We start from the raw sequence: 22315 nt of genomic DNA, 5'->3' as shown, positions 1-22315 counted from the left end.
CCCCCAGCGACATTATACACGTACAACCAACATTTGTTTTTAATTTTTGAAGGTTTTTTTTTTTTTTATGTCACTTTCTAATTGTTGTTTTGCGTCATACAGTTGGATCTCACATAGTTTTGGGCTGACTTAAACCACCCCTTGCCAAAATGATTACCACTCATGCTTTTCCTGCAGAGATGTCAGAAACCCGAGACACGTTTGTACTTGCACTGTCAAATTAGGGTGATTGTAAGCGGCCGAGGAAACTCTTAACACTTTAGCTGACACTCGTTTCTGTTTCATTTGTCGACCCGCAGTAAATATGCAGATGTTTTTTGGTCTTAACTAAAACGTTGTTGTGGTCTGTGTTTCAGAAAGAGGACAAAGATGCCCAAGCACAGAAGACGACAAGGACTCTGTGGCCCCCTACTATGTTGAGACTCCTTACGGTTATCAGTTAGACCTGGACTTCCTCAAGTATGTCGACGACATTGAGAGGGGCAACACCATCAAGAAGCTGAGTATCCAGAGGAAGCCCAAAGTGGCCAAATCCTTGGCAGTGCCTCGGGGCAGCACCGGCGGGGGCAGCACTCAGGCTGAATGGACCTCCACGGACTCCTTGTCTTCCTCCAACAGCGACGACAAGCAGTCCCCGGTCTTCTTCACCTCCAGGCCCCAGGTCGCTGCGCCGCTGACCCCCACCCTCTCCAAGGCGACCTGTGAAGTCCCCCTGCAACAATCCTACTCCATTGTTGCAGAGCAGAAACAGCTCCTGCCCCCTCCCTCGCCCAGGTTTGCCCCTCGTCACAACCCCCAAGTGGAGAAGACCCTCATGGAGACGCGTCGACGGCTGGAACAGGAGCGTCTGCTCCTGCAGCCGCTCAGCGAGCCCCCAGTGCCTCGCCGCCGGCTCGCCAGCTTCAGCGGCATGGGCTCCACCAGCTCACTGTCCTCTTACTCGGGGTCTATGGCCCCGAGCCAGATCTCTCCCGGCGCCCATCAGCCTCTCCCCATCAACGGCCACCTCCCTAATGGAGAGTATAACCCCTACTACCCACCATCCATGGGCAGCTCCATCCGCCACAGCCCAATGAGCTCCGGCATGGCCACGCCTGTCACTAACGTCAGCCCGCTACACCTTCAGCAAATCCGGGAGCAGATGGTGGTGGCCCTCAAGAGGCTGAAAGAGTTAGAGGAGCAGGTGAAAACCATTCCTATATTACAGGTTAAGATTGCTGTTCTACAGGAAGAGAAAAGACAATTGGCTGCTCAGTCCAAAAATCAAGGTCCCGGAGGTTTTCGTAAGCGCTCCTACAGTGTAGGCAGCGTTGACCAAATGGAGAACCCGGGCCCCATCCAAAAGGAACCAGAGTTGCACATCATGGAGCCTGAAGCCCAGGAACAGAGCGCTCAGCGGCTGGAGGAGTTCAGACGTCTGGCTGCTGAGGTCCAAGCTCTGGAGAAGACCACCCAGGACAATAATCTAAACGAGCTTCAGCCTCACAGCCTCACTCAAAACCAGGCCCACCAAAAGTCCATCGGCATAGTTACTGATGAAAACATGAACAACCTTCCTGTCCGTCAGAGAAAGCTGACAAATGATCTCTGTTTCCGGGATGCAGGAGTAGTGACGGAGCGGCAGGAAGTGCGCAGCGCTGCGGTCGGCGTGACCGAGGCCATGCTGGGCATGACCAGTGAAGCTGAGAAAGAGATCGAGCTCCAGCAGCAGACCATCGAAGCTCTGAAAGAGAAGATCTACCGCCTGGAGGTGCAGCTGAAAGAAACCACCCACCAGATGGAGATGGGAAAGCTAAAACTGGAGCTCCAAGCAGCTGGTGGGTCAAACAAGAAGAAAGCGGACAAAGGCGTGATGGCCAGGCCGGAGATGTACAACGCCTGCGTGGAGGCCAAAGTCCAGATGCGCAGCCACGGAGTGGGTGACCATCTGGAGTTCAGCCATGTTGGCACAGCTAAAACTATACAAACCCACAGTGTAGGAATGTCCTGTCAACCCAGTGTTGCCAGCATTGCCACCGGCCCGGAGATCCCTATGGACCGGTGGGTGGTGCATGAGCGCGTGGAGACGGCTGACCAGTGTGTGGGGAGGCGGGTGGAGACGTGTCACCAGCAGGTCGGCGTAGAGCTGAATGTTTGTGAGGTGGGAGTTAACACAGAGGAGTCGGTGGACAGCCTGGCTCTCTGCAAACCCATGACAGAGTTGAGCAAAGAGAGCAGGACGGTCGGCTGTGGAGATTGTTCAGTCGACGTGATCGTCAGTCCCGTCAAGGCGCTGGTGTCGCAGGGAACTGACCCAGATCCTGTGATGAAGGTGGACGCTGGCGTTATGGCTGCTCCTGACTCAGCAACTCAGCAGACCAATACTGAGACAGAGGTTTCAAACAAGTCCACCAACACAAGGACCGCTGTCCTAACGGACTCGTTCACTGAGATGGTGTTGATCACTTGTGATAAACAGACCAACACGGCGGTGACGGAAATGAGGACGGTCGCCGCTGGGGAGGGACTCGTCAAAGACGTTCACTCGACGGCAAAGACGCGTTCGATTGCTGTTGGAACCACCACAGATGTGGAGTCATTCCTCGGCAAATCAAGCTCAACCAAAACCAAAGAATGTGGCGTTGGGCCAGTTAGCGTCCACGAGAACTTCTTGGTTGGCTTAAAAACCAGAAACATAGCATGCGGCCCCTCCCAGCCGGCTGAACCTGTCACAAGCAGCAGCAGCAAGGAGACTGCAGAGGTTAAAACGGAGCCTGCACCACCGCAACCTGAGGCCCAGGGGGGCGTCGGACTGGACCATTACATCGAGAGGGTGCAGAAGCTGCTGCAGGAGCAACAGATGCTGCTCGCAGAGAACTACAGCGAGCTGGCCGAAGCTTTCGGTCAGCCCCAGTCCCAGTTTGGATCCATCAACAGTCAGCTGGTCAGCACTCTCTCCTCCATCAACTCCGTCATGAAGTACGGAAGCGTGGAGGACATCCTCAAGCTGCAGGCAGACTCTGTGGCCTCCGACAAAGGTGAGACGTTCAGCACATGCAGCATTGAGAACACCATTCACTGGTTCACAGTGTTGCAAAAGCAGAGTTCTTGTGATAACCGGTTGGAAAGTCATGCCAGGTAATCAAAGCATAGTTTCAAGGGCGGACAACAGAAAATGTACACACAGACACACACAGGTACACACAAGTACACATATCTCTCTTATCTTTCTTAAATGAAATTACTGATCTCCATCAACTTAGAGCCTGAGGAGCGTTCAAATACGGTACAGTTTGATTTCTGTTTTAGGATTTAGTAGAAACAATAAGCTAAAAAACTTAAGGATTGCAAGAGAAATTATTCAGTTATAGTAATTACAAATCAGATGTTATGATGATGTTTTTCAGTGCACACTGTCTGCGGAGATTGAGCAATTACTCCTGGGTAAATTACCTCAAGAAAGCTGAATTCATCAGTGATTTTCCTTTTATTATAGTTATTTTATTTTAAAAATATGTTTATTATGTTTTGATACCGTAGTACAAACTTACAAAAGGATAATAAGGAGAAAAAATAAATCAGTAAATGGGGAAAAAAGCAGACAAACACACACAGAACATATGACAACAATTGCCAGAGTCACAAATTAAGTACAAAGTAGTGTTTCTTTTAAAATGAACAAAAGTATTCATACACATACAATTTAAATACACAGCACAGTGTGAGTCCAGCTACCACATCCATAAAATTCATTAAAGTTATTTGTTTATTTATTTTATGTATAAAGTTTTATATGTGTGTGTTTACTTTTGTGGGATGTAGGGACATTGAAATTTTGTTAAATTCCCTTGGAAAAGTCATTAAAGTAATGAAATAATAACCATTGTATTTTAATTGTATGAAATGTAAAACAAAGTAATTTCATTTGAGCAGGGTTGTTTCAGAGGACGATAAAACAGCTGTAGCAATGACACACACAGATGTGGTTTGAACGCCAGCGCAGTTTCTGCTGCACTGTTCACACCAGGTCCACACAGAGTCCTGATGGGATCGGACAGGCCAGAGTTATCTCTGACCCCGAAAAATGCAGCGGGGGCTTTGGATGTGAACCAACAATGAGCTCATTTCTTTTGGGGAGCCAGTAACGTCGCACAAATCGGCCACTTGTTGTTTTTGCGGACCGCCCTGCCTTCACTAACACCTCACTGTTGATGCTGATTCATGGCTCCCTCCGAGTTACATAACCTGCATTCATGCTGGCTGGCACATGAATGCAGGGCGAGTGTGTGTGTGTGTGTGTGTGTGTGAGAGAGCTTGTTTCTGGTCAGTTACTGGCCTCTTTTGGTATGTGTCATACGTCCTTCTCCGGTAACTGTAAGTTCAGTATAATCACAACACTGCACACAATAAGCTAAGTGAGAGCGACTTCATAAAAGTGTCTGTTCACAAGTAGTTGCTGCAAGATATGGAAAAATCTTTTTCTCCTTTAAGCAGTGTGTTGGTTGGAGTTGCATTTTACACGTCAATTTCCCAAATCCCATAGCAACATATTCATGTCTTGTTTTGTCCAAAAGTTTAATTGATAAACAAAATAGTTGCTCATTATTTTCTGTTCATTGACTAATTATTTACCAACTAATTGTTGCAGGTCTACTTGTCATTAAAATCATGTCTTGCGGTTGGTGGTTTTGTAGCTTTTTGATGTTTTAACAAAAACCCACATCGTTGCAAAGCCCGGTGTCGGGTTCATTGACTTTGTTTCTGTCGGCCATCAGTGTGTTGTTTCCTCTTTTGTTAATTTATTCCTGCCAACAGCTGTCAATGTGAAATTGCATCATATTTGCAGAGTCATCATACAGCCCCTCTCTCCTACACATGCCCAGACCGTGACAGTTTATTGACCAACACTTTGGCTGTGATTAAAAGTCTGGGCTAATTTAGCTTCTTGAGCATAACTAAACCAGTGAGTTTAAGATTTGTTGTTTACATTTACCAGGCAGTAGCTTATTTAAGAATGATCTAACAAGAGTCTAACACTTGACATGAGCTAAGTGGCCTCAGCAGCGTGTGGTGTATGGTTTGACCAGACTCGTCGGTAACTCCTGTCTGTGTTGTCGGACACTGACCCTCATCCACCTCTCCTCTTGTTTCAGAGCTCGGTCAGCAGCTGCGCGCCACGTCACTCTCTGTCGCCAACACACCTGCCCAGCAACAGCAGATCAGCGCAGCCGAGCAGAAGAGCCGCATGGACCTGCAGATGTCCACGGCGCTACACGGTACGACTGTCCTCGCCACACAGGAAATGTTGATGTTTACGATGAAATTCAGATGTGATGGTCCAACTTTTAGGGCTTTAGCTGAGCCACTTGAAAATGAGTGCTAGGACTGAAGGTCAGTCACATTACGCTTACACAATACTCTTGTCTTGCTTTAAGACTTTGATTTTGCTTCAGGTTCAAACAACTGAACCCACATTCTGATAGAAACGGTCAAAATGAAAAACACTGACAGTCGAGAGGACGGGCAGATTGTTTCCATTCCTGAAGAGGAAACATGTTTTGCAGATTTAAATAAGTTGCAGACAGTGCAGTGAACATAGAAGCTCTATTACCTGAGTCAGTGCAGATCTTGTGAACTGACAAACCAATAAATATGAGTCCTGGGAAGGTTTTTGCTTTGTGAACATACATCAGTGTGGAATGGCTGAAGAGATAAATATGATCCAGTGCTTTAACATACAGGAGGTTAAGGAGAACCAGCCGACCTGGGTTTACAAAGAACAATGACGTGTGAGAGTCTTAGTGTCTGTGATAAATGTTAGAGCTCCATGATGTTACAGTGTCTGTTTGAGAAGCTGCAAGAAAGAGACTCGGCTCATTAGATGGTGTAAATGCAGTGTTCTGGTGGACGGAGGCTGACTGAGCTGGAGGCTGTGTCCGTGTCTGACTCAAGTTATCTGATCAGATGTCTGGACTGTGGTTTGGAAGCTAAAAATACATTTTCTAAACGCAACATTGATAAGTCTCTCCAGTGGTGAAGTGATAATAACACAGCCGGTTCAGAAATAGCAGCAGATGTTCAAGGCTGTTGTTGTTTCAGGAGTAGAGGGAGGATTTCACACGCTCTTCATGTATAAACACGGTCACCATCGTCATCATCATCATCACCATCATCATCAGTGTGGCTTCCTCCTAACGCTGCTCCCACCTGTCAAAACATGGGCAACGTGCTGAATGACTGTGATGCTACTGAGCTTACACACACCAGTGTAAACATATGCGAGTGCATACATGTCGCTACACGAAGACACACACACACAGACACACACACACACACACACACACACACACACTCTCAATCACTGTCTCTATCAGTTGTTGCCCCCCCGGAGCAGTAGAAGAGGCCCCTCCGCCGGGGCAGGTCTTGGCAGATGTGCTGAGCGTTCTGGCTCTCTCTGCTGGGATTCTGGTTTTCAAGGCCTGTACTTAAAATAACTGAGATACTTCAGGGTTTGGAGGAACTTCCAGCGCCTCGCTGACAGATCGCCCTGGAAAGAACACGAGGTGGACACTTAATGGTCGCTCTCCTCTCTGCCAGAGCCTCTCCATCATGTCACTGAACTTTAGTGGACCATACAGGCTTTATCAACCATTGCTAATGAGCTGACTAGGCTGGTTAATGCTGCAGGAGAAGAGAGCAAAGGGAATAAACTCTCAGAGGCTGCTAAATAGTATTCCTAAATGCAATGTGGAGATGGAGATGCATTTTAACCAAGTGGTATTTACATCTTGAACCATGTTAAACAAATCTTTGACTCTCTTAGGTGTCTGACACTTTAACTTTGTTTGCTTTTTTATGTGACTTTATTCTCTGATATCTTAATGAATGCCTGTCTTAATGAGGTCGGGAGACTTCATCGTTCTGTCCCTGACAAAGTCTTACATGTTGCAGCTGTTTTGCAGTCGTGTCAATAAACCTAAACCTAAAGGGAGATTTTATAATAGAGCTGTTCTGATACCTGCACAGGTACCAGAAATGCCTCCGATAATTCCTAAGATACTGGATCAGGAATCTGCAAGTACTCAAGTCCATGCACCGATCTGATACCATGTAATGTGTTGATAAAGTTTATAGTTTCACACCCAGATAAAATGACACTTTCCTGGAAATCAATTCTTCTTCACTGCTCTAAATCAGTAGCCTACACATAATAGTATAATATAAGTTCTAATAAAACATCCCTGGTGCAGACACTGGGAGCCGCTGTGAAGAAGAATTGATTTCCGGTAAGTAGCCTAACGTTAGTCGAGGTCACAGATAGGTGGACCACAGTCCGGGTCCAGACCCAGATAAGGTCCAATCCAGACCCGGACCGATAAAATACAAATGATTGAGAATTATTACAGTTTGACGGAGTGTTTCTGTTTTAATCGCCGCAGCTTTTCAAGGAATCAGCCAATGCACTCAGAAAGTCCAGGTTTCTGAATCTATATCAAGAAGGAAACATTATTTATCCTTTTTTTACAAGGAGCTTATAAGAAAAATAAACCAAGATAGGGAAAAAAAAGATGCATTTCACATGTAGGATTTAACTAAATCAGCAGTTGTTACCTCATTAAGAGCAAACTTTAACTTTTCTGATCCACGAACTCCGGAAAAGTGTCACATTTACTTCGTAATGAGTCTTTTTCTCTAAATAATTCTGCTGTGTTCTTCTTCTCTGCCTCTCAGGGCAGCCGTGCAGTCAGAGCACCCTGAAATCCATCATGAAGAAGAAGGACGGCCGACCCGACTCCAACGGCACCAAGAAGAACCTGCAGTTTGTTGGAGTGAACGGAGGGTGAGTCAGGAAATATATCCACGGCCTCTCCTGTCATGAATGTTTCACTGTGCCTGTTGGAAGGTTTTAACACGGTGGTTTGGTCGTGTATCGGAGGTTAGAGGTGCTGCTGTTTTACATTTACAAGGCTGTTGTGTTGATTTTCTTTCCTCTTTAACGCGGGCCTGTTAACATCCACCTGGTTCTCTGGATGAGAGCGTGTTGCATGTAAATGTCATTAAACCTGAGCTGCGTCGCAACACCTGAGTCCTCAGGTTTCTGTGCCTCTGTCGCCCCCCTGTGGCCCAGGTACGAGAGCACGTCGAGCGACGACTCCAGCTCAGAGGACAGCAGCTCCTCTGGGTCGGACGAAGAGGAGGAAGTGGAGGAAGAGGAGGAGGAGGAGGGGAAGGAGCACAGAGGAAAGGAGGAAAATAAGAACGCGGAGGGAAAGAGCATCAGGGAGGAGTTCCAGCCTGAGGGAGCTGAGGATGTGGACAAGAAGGATGAAGAGGAAGGTTCAGAGAAGCAGGAGACGAGGGAGAGGTGGGTTCTTGAAAATCGCATTTATTTTAGCGTTTTCACTGTTCTGAACTTTTACTGTTTGTGAATAATGGCTTCAAATTCCACATGAGACATGTGATCCTAGAAAGAAAGTGTTTGATTTATCCCAGATATTTATTGTTTTCTTTTGCTGTTTCATTCTACACACGTGACGGGTTTATAGAGCGAGGCAGGTCGAGGATTACCATCTACCAGGGATGACTTCTGTTTTGTTTGTTTTGGGTTTTTTTTGTTTGTTTTTTACCCGAGCAAGAGAGCCAACAAGAGTGATACCGATAAACCACCAGAAACTATAACATTTGTATAGATAACGTACATCATCCAAGGTGAATCGTGGCTTTTGATTTCATGGTTCTATTGATTAATGACAGAGTAGAAGCTAAGCAGAACTGGTTGTTATTAAACGTCTGTGAAAGACAAACTGCAGATCATTAATTGAATTGAATAAAACTTTATCGTTCAAACAGAGGTGGACATTTGTCTCACCTCAGACACAGTATCAGCTGAGTACCAGCTGAATAATGATGACATGCAGGGTGTAAACAAGTTGAAATGATTGCTTCAACATCTGATAAAACCACTTGTAGTTATTTTTCTTTTCACATTCTACATTTTCGACACGTGTGAGATAAGGACCTAATTAAACGCAGCACGCAGGATTGAAGTTATTTGAATTTTTAAACAATGTTTTGTTGTTCTCTGTCGTCTCTTTCCAAAGGTATGAGCTGAGTGAGAAGATGTTGGCTGCGTGCAGCGTTCTCAAAACTCACCTCAGTGACTCGAAGGCTGTGAGCAGTAAAGATCTGGTGAGGAGCTTCATTTCTGCTCTTGTCCTGTTCAAACTCAAATCTGCTGCGGTTTGTACAAAAACAACAACAAAAAAAGTCCCACTGGTTTTACAATTTCGTTAAATGGCGACGCTCTGTGTCACTTCAGCTGCTGTCATGTCATGAAGCACATTCGAGATGTTTTTAGTTTAGGTTTTAAATGAGTTTGATGTGTATGAAAGTTCATTATTATTTAGTCCAACATGTTTTCGCCTGTGATGATTGATTTTTTTCTTCAGAGAGCTTGTCTGAACACGGTGCAACACGAGTGGTTCCGCGTGTCCAGCCAGAAGGCGGCTGTGGCGGCCATGGTGGAGGACTACCTGGGGGCCTTCGGGGCCATCTCGCCGGCCGTGCTGCGCCACGTCGTCAACATGGCCGACGGCAACGGCAACACGGCGCTGCACTACAGCGTGTCGCACTCCAACTTCCAGGTGGTGAAGAAGCTGCTGGTTGCAGGTGAGAGCGGCTGCAGCGTCTCTGAAATATTAAAGCGCCAAGTTTAGATGAGGGAGATGAAGTTTGCCTCCGTTGTCGTAGGAACTGTAGATATTTCAACTTCCATATTTCCACTTTAGGAGTTGTCGTCCATTTTGCTGAGATTAAAAGTTCAGTCCTCGACTTGGAAACAGAAGTTGACAAAAGGATCTCACCACAGAAATGTAAAAATATATGCATGTTGGCTTGTGTTGAGTTGAAACCATAATTAGAAAATCTTTAGCAGAGCATCTGTATACGTTCTTCCTGTCTGTGTTTTCTTAGAGAAAGTGGTTGAAAAGTTTCTCAAGGTTTTCCTTATCCGTCCAAACCCTGGGATTATCTTTGCTTTCCTTTTTTTTTTTTTTTTTTTTTAAATGCAGCCAAGGTTTGGTTTCACTCCCCTGGCCTCCTCTTCACACCACCACAACATCTTCTCCTTCACCCTCTCATCCTCCTCTTCATCTTCCTCCCAAACAGAAAACAACCTAAAACATATTTGGTTTGATTCCAGCAGGGGACGTTTGTTTCATGTCGTACTCTCACTCTTCCTCTTCCTCTTTGCATTTCCTGTGTGCATCTTTGGTGAGACTTTCAAATTAAGATAAAAATGCAAAAATAAAGTGATCGCAATTGTTTGACAAATGAATCAATAACAGCTTTTTTGGTCAAACATCAAAAGGTTTTTGTTTTACACAATGAAGGGTCAGACTTCCTTGTGAACATGATTATATATTATCACTATAACACTGAATCTTTTTGTGCGTGTGTGTCATCATAACACTCAACAGATCAAATTACTTATAATGTTTTTTTATTCACATGCAAACAGGTCTTTCTAAAGAGCAGAGAAGAATGTGTAGAATGTGTGGCTGAGACAAAAAAACAAACAAAACAAAACACTGCGGCCCACAGAGCATTTTCAGCTAAATAAAAGCCGGAAACCTGGAACGGCCACAGGGTCAGTTACAGCTCTTTACTTTATGAATTCTTAAACCAAGATTAGATGTAATATTCGTGCAGCTCACTCAGCCCAGACAGTAATGCACATGTGGAGGAGAAGAAAGTCGTTTTGTGATCCACACACACTCGGTCCTCGTCGACACATCCATGTGGCGATCTCTCTGAAGGCTCAATAGACTGTGATGAGGTCCCGGCCACTCGCTGCTCTAAAAGCCTTTTGTCTCCTCGGCCTTTTGTGTCCTTGTGCTGTGTGACAGCGTATCCACCCCCCTGTTCCCATTGTAGCCTTTGTCCTCGCACCGTCCCAGTTCCTCAGACCCCCCCCCCTCCCAGTGGTGGGGCAGCCACCCTCATACCCGCCTCCCTCCCATCCAGTCTCTGATGTCTCCTGGTTGCCTGCAGAAGGTGTAAAGGATGAGTTCACACAAAGCATCATGGTCCTGGGACTCTGTAGTGAGGAGGAGGAGGAGGAGGAGGAGGAGGAAGAGGAATCAACTGAAGCATCACAGGCCTCGTACGTTGTTGTGTTGTTGAGTGACAGGTGGCACAGCGACGAGTCAATCACAGGCAGAGTCAGAACGTACGAGGGTTTGATTGAGACCACCCATGATGGAAAAGTATGTTTAAATGTGTGTGTGTTTGCGTGTGTGTGTTTCAGATGTGTGTAACGTGAACCAGCAGAACAAGGCGGGATACACGCCCATCATGCTGGCAGCGCTGGCAGCCGTGGAGACTCCCAAGGACATGCACATCGTGGAGGAGCTTTTCAGCAAGGGCGACGTCAACGCCCGAGCCAGCCAGGTCAGTGACTGGAGGCCGGGGGGGGGGGTCAGAGGTCAGAGGGCAGCAGCAGGGCACCAACAGCAGCCTCCACACACGGTTTATGTTTCAATGAGATATGAAGGTCGTAAACTAGGCAGGGTGAAACCAACACTACAGCATCATTAAAGGTTATTTTAAATGTTTTTGAATGCCAGTGTTTTTGTGATTCATTATTACATCAGAGATTCACAAAACCAGACTGTGAAGTTTTTACCCTCAAGTGGGAAAAACTGTCTTCTGGTGACACCAAGTGGTAAAGACGTGTAACTGTTTAGATTTTTAAGGTGGTTTGGGTTTTTGCAGCTGTCATTGGGGAGCCTAGTCTTTAATGTTTGGATGGAGATGTTTTTAAAAAATTAAGGATGAATCTTTGTATTTTGGTTTTGAGTTTTGATGTAGTACTTCTGATCGGTGATGATTTCTTTTACAGGGTGAATCCGTGTGTGTGTGTGTGTGTGGGGGGGGGGGGTTAGTAAAGAAAAATGATGTATGATTTATGGCCGTAGCTAATTGTTTTCTTTTTATCAAGTCATTTATTCATTATTTTTCTCAGTTAATTATAAAAAGTCAAAAAAGCATAGGGGTTACACCTTAAAACTGCTTGTTTAATCCAACCAACTGTCCAAAACTTAAGATATCAAAAGTATAATCATCTGAAAGAGAGAAAAGTAGCAGCTCCTCACATCTGGGAAGCTGCTGGTTTCAAATACTCTGAGGTTCCAGCTTCTCAAATGTGAAGATTTCTTTGTCACATGTGACAGTAAACTGAATGTCATCACAGGCTCCAGGAAACTAAAAAGGACGTTTTATTTTATGATGCAGACAACAGGATCAATAGAGAAATTTAATGTGTGCGTTAATTATTTGAATCCTAAACTTAACCCCAAAACTGACTCTCTTGTCCCTGGTGCAGGCGGGTCAGACCGGGCTGATGCTGGCGGTCAGTCACGGCAGGATGGACATGGTTCGGGCCCTGCTGGGTCACGGGGCCGACGTGAACGTCCAGGACGACGAGGGCTCCACAGCGCTGATGTGCGCCAGCGAGCACGGCCACGTCGAGATCGTCAAGCTGCTGCTGGCTCAACCCGGCTGTGACGCCACGCTCAGCGACAGCGTGAGTAACTCATGAAGGTGCAGGGACGCTGACACAGCATCAGTGACGGGAAACTGCTCTTCACTTCCTGTATCTAACTGTAAAACAAGCTGAACGACAGTCATCGTAAGACGTCAGGTCGTATCAGTCAAACAAGTGAAATACAATTAATCTGCAACTGTTTTGATAATAAATTTTCTTTTCTTTTTTCCCCTAATATACAATAATATCAAACGCTTCAAATGTGATGCTGCTTTGGATTTGGACTGTGGGTTGAACAAGTCATTTTTCATTGTCAAAACCATTGATGAATTATTGAGAAAATGATTGACACATTGATGGTGATCATCGTAGTTGTCGTGTGAGCCGCTGCCTGAACAGCAGCCGGTCAAATCCCTCTGGGATTACAGGTTATGAAGTCACGCATATTATTTGAACCCACAAAGTTGTTCAGTGTATCTGCAGATTATTGATTTTATTCAATGTTTTATGACTTTGCTTCTGAATACGCTGCAGAACAATATGTGTAATTGTCTAATATTGATATGGATAGTAAGTGGTATTAGTAGAATTAATAGTCGATCTGGTTTTGGGAGATTTACTAAATACTGATTGATGGCTTTCTAACAGGTTTTATTTCTCAGTTTTTCTAATGTTTCATCCTTGTTGACTTGTTTCCCTCCCTGCAGGATGAGAGTAATGCCCTGTCCATAGCTCTGGAAGCAGGACACAAGGACATTGCAGTGTTGCTTTATGCACATGTCAACTTCTCCAAAGCCCAGTCACCAGTAAGTGTCGAGTCACTTTTATTTTTATATCTGAACATCACAAATGTGCCTCAGTCTCAACAGTACACAACACCCTCTGGTTCAGATAAAGAAAACCTCTGTCCTCCTTAATTCATCTTCATTTACATCTCCAATCTGATCCCAACCATTTAAACGTGTCTGTGTACGACTAACCTTCCAGGGAACCCCTCGACTTGGCAGAAAGACGTCACCCAGTCCCACCCGGAGGGGCATGTTCGATTAGAGGCCCCGCCTCTGCCCAGAAACCCTGCGCTGCTATTGGTTCACGCTGAACGACGCCTTACCCACAGCTGGATGAGGTGACTTAATCCCCAAGCACCAACCTACCAACCAACCAACCAACCAATGAGATTTCTGGAAGTAATTTTTTTATTTATGTGCACGCCTCTCGTCTCCATGACGATCCCAAAGTGTCCTTTGAACATGAATGTAACCAGCTGGTGCCTCAAGTCCCATCAGGTTCAGGCTGAAATAATCAGCAAGCCACTGGAGTTCAGACCAACACGGACACTAATTCAACTACTAAATGCAACTTTTTCTTTGCCTTGTTTTTAGTTTTTTCTTTTTTTGTCAATTTGACCATTTTTTTTTATTCTTTTTTTTATTTCTAAAGCTCAATGTTGATCATTCACGAGCACCAAAACATCTTTTTGATTAATTTTTTTTTTTTTTTTTGTGAGCGCATCAGAGTAGACAGATGGAGAATAATCCACCCTCATGTTAGAGGAAATATTTCCTGTATATATTGCTCGCCTCGACATCTCGGTCTGCGCCCAGCTCAGACAAACGCATCAGTGAATAGACGTGACCTAGACTGGAGAAACTGTACTTTTATACAAATCCTTTGTGTCTATTTAAAAGAAGAAGAAGAAGAAGAAGAAGAATCACAGTATTTTGAATATTTCCTATTACTGCTTAACGAATCCATGAAGTTATATATTTATCAAAGTATAGTTTTTAATGCAGATATATGTATTTCATTGTACATACGGTGGTCATTAGAGTTTAGTTATTCTCTCTCTTTGTCTTCATGTCCAGTTTCTCTCTGTCTTGTCATGTGTAATATAAAGTGTCTGTCCTGCTCTAGTGTTCATCAAGGTACTGACTTTCATCTTCAAATGAGAATTGAAGTGCCTGAGACTTTGCCATATAACAATAAACATCAGTTAAAGATTATAAACCAGCGTGTCATCTTCATTGATGACTCACAACGAACTTTAGCTACTTTGCAGATTCTGGATAATACAAAAAATAATCAACAAGTAAATGTTGGTGTATCATTTATTCGTTTAAGTAAGACTTTATTGATCCTCGAGGGGAGTTCACAGGCTTCCCAGCAGTGTATAAAGTAATTAATTACACATGAATTCATCATTTATCATTATTTATCTGTAAGTTGAGGAGATGGGGGGAGGGGGGTTCACTGTGTTGGCTGCATCACATTATCACAGAGGGACAGGTATTTAAGGAGGAGGTGGTTATCTGTTTTTTAATGTGTAAATATCAGAGAATCATGATGGCTGAACAAACAACAAAAAGCTTAGACATTTACAACCCAAAATAAATGAATTTATCTGGTGACATATAGTAAATCTCTGTTTTAAAATCTCAGGTTTTTTCTCTGACATTGAAAGGCTTTAACAGTATTAAAAAAAAAAAAACAAAACAAAGCAAACAAGTTTTGTCACTGTCATTTGAGTTTGGTGACTGAGAGTTTGGAAGTCAAGTGACTCACAGCTGAATCAGTCGGGGTGACGGAGCTGGACGTCTTCTGAGCGGAAGGTTTCCTGCGAGGAAGAAGAGCAGAAACATACACAACATGAAAAATTCTCCATCTAGTACCTGTTTCTTCTAAATTAGTGAGTACCACTAATTTTGTTAAATTTCTATCTAATAGTTGGTGATTGAAGTCCTTAAATATCAAAATGAAAAGCTGTATTCATTTTAAATAAGTTTTTTTTAAATATATTTTACAGAAAAAAAACGAGATATTCTTTGCTTCAGTCTGCTCCCTCTTCTTTTTTTGTTTCCATAATACAATAATGTTTTTAAATTAAATTCAAGTTTATTAGCAAGTAGATAAATACATTTTTCTGTTTTTTGTACCAAGTTTTTTCACCTTTTTTAGGGCGAAGGCAAAAAGCCTCGACGGCTTTTGGCAACTTGTACATGTCTATTTTTAGACATGTAATTTTTATTTTTGTACTTGCAAATTAATCTGCTGCACTAAACAGGACCTGCAGACACAGAACAGACCACTGCAGACTCAGTAGGTGGATTTCGAGGTCCTGACAAACCTGTGCAGAGGCAGGATGGACGCCGCCCGCGTCCTGGAGAGGATGCGTTTGTGTTTCGATGCAGGTGGGGGGACGAGGCCGAGATCTCCCGGCCTGTAGCGGGCCAGCTGAAACTGGAAGCTCACAGATGGACCCAGAGTCGTTGCGCTGAGAAGACACAGGAAACAGGATGATGATGGTGATGAAGATGGAGTTGCAACTCACACATAACTGTCCTGTCGACGTCATTCTCCATCTGATAGTTTTTCTGTTTTTGTTCTGATCAGGTGACTTTATTATTGACCTTTTATTGGGATATACCAAGATGATTGGAAACAATGTGGTTGCTGTATTTAGACAGTTGAAACAGAGGACAGTGAAGCTGAGAGACGATATATAATATAAAAGCTAATAAGCACCAATAAAACAGATAAAAATAAAAAATAAAGGTGTAGTAAAGAAAATGATAGAAACAGAACTTATTGATGAATCAGAATGGTGGACGACACCTTTATCATATTTAATTCTCTTTAAAATAAGAAGGGAAATAATGGGAAAGCTACATTAAACAAGACAAGATTCAACTTTCCCATAATTTCAAACATGTCCTGTTGAAGTCTAATATTATTTTCATTTTTACAGATGTCATAAATAATGTCAACACAATCATCAGTTGTTGGTATTTCTGGCTTTTCTGGAATCTGGATCAGATTCTGTCTGAGCTCAGAGGAAACATCTGTAACATTTTGGGCAAAAGTTTATGAACCACGTTAATTTTCTTAATAGAAACAGAGATTCGGAGTCAGTATCTGCATTCTGGTAAAATAACCATAAAAAGACATAAAATTAAATCATCTGTTTAACTGTTAGGTTTAAAGTTTTCAGACTTCAGACACCAGTCTTTATCAACGTCACTGCGTCTGTAGTTGGTGCACTCTGCCTTTGTGGGGCAGAATAGTCTCCATACTGATCGCTGATCACAGAGTCCATTCACAGCCCTTTAAAAAAAAGCAGTTAAAACAGTTGTACCGGGTACGAACAACGTCAGACATCATCCAGTGACAGAGTGGTTTCATTACCTGGCTGCTGCAGCGTCTGAGCTCTGCAGCTCGTCCAGTTTCTCAGTGTTGGAGTTGACGAGTGTGGGTCTGTCCAAGACCACCAGCAGCTTCTGCACCAGCTGCTTCCACTGGACGACACTGAGGTCCCGGTCCGAGTCCTGCTCCTGCGGGGAACAGAACCGATATCAGGGCTGAAGTCATTAAACGTTCCTGAGAGGCTGAAACCATCTCGTCGTGCCGTTTTACCATCAGAGCCTGTCTGAGAGTGACGGCTGCTTCCTGCATGATGCTCTTCATCCTGCTCCTCTTCCTCCTTTCCTCCTGTAGCTCTGAGTCCAGCTGACTCACCTCGGCTTTGTTTTTACTGCTCTGTTCAGACAGCGAGGCCCAGTCCTGCCTAAAATATACACAATGGTGATAAATACATCACACGTGGGGGTATAGCTCAGTGGTAGAGCATTTGACTGCAGATCAAGAGGTCTCTGGTTCAAGTCCGGATGCCCCCTGTGGCTTTATGTTGTTTCCTTTCATCAGTCCTCATTGTTAATGTGGACTGGGCTCTGTCAGAAGCCAGTGTATGTGATGGTGCAGTGTAACACCAGTACAGCGACTCTCATCCTCTAACGTTGTCCGGATAAGATTTGGTTCATGTGATGCTGTCTGTCTCCTTTCCTGTTTCTATCTGTCAATAATCAATTGAATTGTCCCATAGTTCCATCTCTATGCAGTACTTTGGTCATTTAACTGTGTCTATAAATAAATTCACTTCACGTGGAGCGGAGTCGGGCTGTGAACACAACGCTGACATGTTATCACCTTTAAAGTTGATATGAGCAAACAGTTGCTTGTTTACACATCCAGCAGCTACACAGCAAATTATCATTCATGTGGACTCCTGCCTCAGGCCGCCTAAAAAATCTAAATCCAATGTTCCCTCTCTTTTAGCTCCTTGTTGGTCTCCAAGAACTCCACACGAATGAGGGAAATATTTGGCTGTTTAGCTGCTAAATGCTCCAATATGTTCACGGCTGGTTTCTAACCGCGTGTCTGTTCCACGCAGGTCGTGTACAGGAGGTTTTTAGAGCTTTCTGCTGAAAACAGCTGCCGCGGCTGGAGACTGCACTTTGGAGAGCAGTGAGAATGAACCACATTTATCAACACGACAGGTAATCAATGAGCTGAAACTGATTATTAAAGCTCTGGGGACCTGAAGAATTTAGCTGGTAACATGTTGTGATTGTAGAAATATCAGTCATAGCCATGTTCTTACCTAAGTTCATGCAAGTTACTCAAAACCTATAATGCACTTGTTTTTTTTAAATCAACATGGGTTTTAATTTTCAATGTTTTTTTAAATTTTTTTATGATTAATTAGTTCAGTTTTTTTAATTTGGTGATTTTCACCTTTTTGCTTTCATTCATTTTGTTTATTTCATCATTTGTCTCCTTTTTCACTCTTTAAAGTCAGTTTTTCTTCATTAAGATTTACTGCTAGGAGGTTTCACTGCCATCTGCTGGACACTTTAATGGGCAGCGCTGCACCAAGTTGTCCTTTTTAATTCAGAGTGTGATCAAGTGCTGCTGCACGGTCTCGTCTTGTCTTTGTAGTTCCAGTTGTCTGTGTGTGCAACAAAGTATAAATATAAAGATTTGGATAACGATACAAAGTAATAATTTAATGGTATTTTGAGGTACAATTACTTGGCCTGTTATTGTAGTTCAAATGTCCCTGATTAACTTTGTATGTCGACTTTTCAAAAGAGCCTAATAAATAACATTGAGTCTTCGTGTTCTGACCAGACAAGTGGCACTTGCTTTTAATTTTAGGTGATTTTGATAACGTATGTTCCCTTTATGTGTGTTTTTTAGTATCTATTGATACTTACTTGTTGTGTCTTTGTCACTGGAAACTTTAACTTTTATTTAGTTTCATTAAAAATATACTGCTGTACTTTATCATACTTCATCCTCTGGATCTGCCACCTGCTCACACATTTGTATTTTTCTACTAATAATAAAAAAATAATGAAGTTAACTTAATGCATATTGGGATATTGTTGTTAATGTTAACACCAAAGAGAATGAACGTGGAGTCAGTGGCATGGACAGTAGAGACCTGAGTGCCTCCATCTGGACCAGGATGCTTCTGTGCTCAGTCTGAAGCTGCTGAAGCTCCTGCCTGCAGACGTTCAGCTCCGCCTGCAGCTGCTGACACTTCTCCGTCAGCTGCTCAACCACCTGATGGAGAGAAGACGTCCAGTGTTTTTAGTGAATCGTTTGTGTTTTATATTAAAACCAGGTGAAAGGAAATACAAAAATAACGTTAATGGTCATTTGATGGTGGGAAAGAAGAAAGGAATTCTTAAAAAAAAAAAAAAAAAAAAAAAAAAAAGCTCAATGTTCGTCTATATTCTGCTAACCTTCTTGCGGATGCAGCTCTTGCGGGACAGCTCGCTAAGCATGTGCTCCAGGATGTCCACGTCCACGCTGAGTTTAGTCTTACGGTCCAGCAGGGCCGAGTTCTCCTTCATCAGGATGTGAGTCTGCTCCGACAGCTGGTTTAACTGAGCCCTCGCCTCCGTGTTCTCCTGAAGGGCCAGTCGGGTCGTCTCAGGAACCTTCTGGTCCACCAGCTGCTTCACCTCTGCTTCCATGGCCGCCACATGGCTCTCCATCTCCTTCTCCAATCTTTTGACCAGGGACAGGAGAAGGGAGAGAAGAATAATGATCTACTCACTTCTACTGTATGTATGTATGTAATTATAGCCTATCATTGCTACAATCACAGAGGAAAGTGCCAACCTCCTCTTTTCCAGCAGTGCTTTCATCTCCAGGTTGTGAATGTCAGCTTTGTGCTCCTCCTTCTGAATGGCCACCTGCTTCTCCAGAGACGCCATGTTGGACATCAGCTGCTCCTTCTCCTTCTGAAACTCCTCCAGACTAGCCAGCCTTGCCACTGGACAGAGGGGGGAGAAGAGGAGAGTCTATATCACACTGAGAGTCCAGTCTTTCAATACATACAGTGCTTTTGCAAACCTTGTGTTCTTTGGCCTTGCTCACTGAGGTTTAACCAAACCAAAGAGTTTGTTTCTGCGTCAAGTTTGTGTAAAATGAAGTGTATCTCAGAAAGTCAGCTAATGTGTTGATGTTACAGGTCCATTGGGATAAAAATAAAATAACGTTTTTCAAGTTGTTATCTCGTGTCCATGGGTATATAATTTCTCTATCTAGTGTTAACTGTAAACATACATATTGTCTCACATTTTCAGATTAAAATAACAACATATTGTTTCCAACCTTTTATTTCTTAACTACTAAAATGTTATCATAGATTTTGGGGTACATTTGCTGTAGCAGCTATCTGGTTCACTTAGCACAATTTATTAATTTCCAACAGGGTGGATGATATGGCTCTTTCATACTGCTTGACCGTGGTTTAACCCACAGAAATGTTCAGTCTCACCAAGTGTCCTGTTCTCCTTGGTGAGCTCTTCTATCCGGTCTTGGAGCTCTTGCCTCAGCCGGCTGTGCTGCAGCTGCAGGGCGTCTCTGTCCTTATCAGCAGCCTGCCGCTGACTCTCCAGGCGCTCTGACAGCTCCTCCAACTCATCCTCCTTCTCCAACACGGAGCATTTCAAATACTCAACAATGTCCTTTTTCTGTTTCTCCAGTGCACTGTACTGCGAGTTAAAGTCCCTCTTCTGCCTCTCCAGTTCATCACATTTCAGCTGGTATCTGGGGAAGGAAGAAGAATATGGGTTTTGGTTTAAGGACGAGGTCTTTAATGATTCTTGCAGTACATGCTGTATGTAGAGTAGGTTGATAGGTGGTGGAATTACATCAGCTTGTATTAATTTGACATGTTTTTGTCCAAAAAGACTTACAAAAAATGCATTCAATATCAAAGCAACACAAAAATAATCACAAAGAAGCACCAATTGACTACAAAAAGACTCAGCAACAAATAGAGGCAAAAGTACCACAAAGACAACAACAAAAAAACATAAAAGAGACACAAAGAGATGCAAAACATCTACTAAGACACAGAAAATTACCACAAGAGATTAAAAACTACTACAGTCAGATGCAAAATGACAACAAAGATACTTAAAATGACAACAAATATATGCAAAACAACTACTAAGAGACACAAAAGGACCAAAAAAAGAGACACAAAACAACTGCAGAGAGATGCAAAATTACTACAAAAATGAAAATGCACAAATATGAAATCCACAATATATGAAACACTACTGCTTGTTTGTAGGAGAGGTGGTGGGGGCCTTTTAAATGGCTGTGCCCAGAGTCTCACAGTTCCTACCACGGAACGGGTGATCAGTACGCGTTGTAACATCAAAAAATATTAATAACTTTGGTACTATTCGGTGCTATAGCTGAGGTATCTAGTTATACTGGCTTCAAGCGAAAGTGATAGTCTAACAAAAGACAAGCTAACAAAACAACAACACGCGAAAGTGCTGCGCAAATTACGTAAAAGTTGCGCTGACGAAAAAACGAGACTATAACAGAGTTATTCACTATCTGCAGTGAATTTACTTGCTTGGATAAACATATGACAGCAGTCTGTGAATAAGGAAAAGCTGAGTGATTTAATTCCCGCCTGCTTTAACGTTATATTACCTCTCCAGCTGTTCGTTCAAATATCGTATCTGAGTCAGGTACAAATCCTTCTCTTTGTCGTCAGAAACGTTTTTATCTGCCGGAGTCTCGCTTTTCTGTGGTTTCTTTGCCTCATCTTGTTTGTCGCTGCTTTTCTTATCCTTCTTTTTGGGCATTGTGTAAAAGAAAGTTTGAGAAAGTTTACGCTGAGAGAAAGCAGAGAAACTAAACAAGATACGTTGTTGCTAGGCAATGCTGCATTCAGGGAACAAACACAGTGAACAGAAGGATAAAACTGTCTGACAACAGGAAGGTGACACGTGGAGGAGGAACAGTCATATCCTGATCATCCAGACAGATTTGACCAGTTGCCTCAGCTGCTGTGTTCAACTGGTCTGACTGGTCGCTGTTACTGGGAGGTCGAGTGGAGAGGAGGAGTTGATATATCAGTGAGTTTCAGAGGAATCAGCAGGAAAGGAAACAGTGATGACTGTTGGTTTGGAGAGAACGATCAGTCCTGGAGTCTGATCTGCTCTAATGATGGTGGTTACTCTGTCTGTCACAGTGACAGAGAAAAATCTATCTCCTCCTCTGTCTCTCACAGAGTAGCAGTGTCTGTGGACTGTCCTGTCAGTCCACTGGGTGTCAAACTCATTTTCACCGAGGGCCACATCAGCATAATGGTTGCCCTCAAAGGGCCAGATGTAACTTTGAGGCAGTATAAATGTAACTAAATGTAATGTAAAATAAATGCAACTACTCCTTAATGTTAAATAACTCTGGATTTTTATTATTCAACTTACAAATATTACATATATATTTGCATAAATGTTCTGTTATAACATAAATCCTTTTAATTTGTCAGCTTATGAAACCCACATTACTCCATCAATCAACGATCAAACTATCCAAGTGAATAAGGATAAATAAGTTATGACATTAACTTTGTTCAAAACTTTTTTGTCATAGTTGAGAGGGGCAGAATAACGGTCCAACCAACAATTG

The 22315-nt window shown here is 43.3% G+C and overlaps 2 protein-coding genes and 1 non-coding gene across 6 annotated transcripts in view; 2 read left to right on the top strand and 1 right to left on the bottom strand.

Moving 5' to 3' along the window:
• Positions 1–14533, top strand: part of kank1a (KN motif and ankyrin repeat domains 1a) — a 56661-nt gene extending 42128 nt beyond the window's left edge. For all 4 annotated transcript variants that reach the window (XM_023414361.2, XM_023414362.2, XM_023414363.2 and 1 more), the window contains 10 exons: positions 357–3017; positions 5133–5255; positions 7711–7819; positions 8108–8344; positions 9081–9168; positions 9429–9648; positions 11288–11430; positions 12365–12565; positions 13234–13332; positions 13514–14533. In XM_023414361.2, the coding sequence (XP_023270129.1) occupies positions 357–3017; positions 5133–5255; positions 7711–7819; positions 8108–8344; positions 9081–9168; positions 9429–9648; positions 11288–11430; positions 12365–12565; positions 13234–13332; positions 13514–13576 (3944 nt within the window). In that variant the 3' untranslated portion in view covers positions 13577–14533. The remainder of the gene's footprint in view (positions 1–356; positions 3018–5132; positions 5256–7710; positions 7820–8107; positions 8345–9080; positions 9169–9428; positions 9649–11287; positions 11431–12364; positions 12566–13233; positions 13333–13513) is intronic.
• Positions 14534–15007: 474 nt separating this feature from the next.
• On the bottom strand, positions 15008–21547 carry LOC111660925 (cilia- and flagella-associated protein 157). Its single transcript, XM_023414367.2, has 9 exons — positions 21332–21547; positions 20154–20425; positions 19493–19646; positions 19111–19378; positions 18807–18928; positions 16937–17087; positions 16709–16854; positions 15651–15797; positions 15008–15140 (listed from the first exon to the last, which is right to left on the bottom strand). The coding sequence occupies exons 1-9, from the start codon at positions 21484–21486 to the stop codon at positions 15044–15046; spliced, it is 1512 nt and encodes a 503-aa protein (XP_023270135.1). The 5' UTR covers positions 21487–21547; the 3' UTR covers positions 15008–15043.
• On the top strand, positions 17125–17196 carry trnac-gca (transfer RNA cysteine (anticodon GCA)). Its single transcript has one exon. It is a non-coding gene; the product is annotated as a tRNA-Cys (tRNA).
• Positions 21548–22315: the final 768 nt, after the last annotated feature.

This window comes from Seriola lalandi, unplaced genomic scaffold, assembly GCF_002814215.2.
Source record: "Seriola lalandi dorsalis isolate HSWRI2012SDOR001 ecotype SW California unplaced genomic scaffold, Sedor1 jcf7180002054524, whole genome shotgun sequence".
NCBI classification, from domain to species: Eukaryota; Metazoa; Chordata; class Actinopteri; order Carangiformes; family Carangidae; genus Seriola; species Seriola lalandi.
This window is presented reverse-complemented; position numbering and strand designations above follow the sequence as displayed.

Coding starts and splice junctions, on each gene's coding strand:
- LOC111660925 (XM_023414367.2), bottom strand. CDS start 21,486: ATGCCCAAAAAGAAGGATAAGAAAAGCAGCGACAAACAAGATGAGGCA. Junction 20,426..21,331: donor TTGAACGAACAGCTGGAGAG/GTAATATAACGT, acceptor TTCCTTCCCCAG/ATACCAGCTGAAATGTGATG. Junction 19,647..20,153: donor CAAGGAGAACAGGACACTTG/GTGAGACTGAAC, acceptor CCCTCTGTCCAG/TGGCAAGGCTGGCTAGTCTG.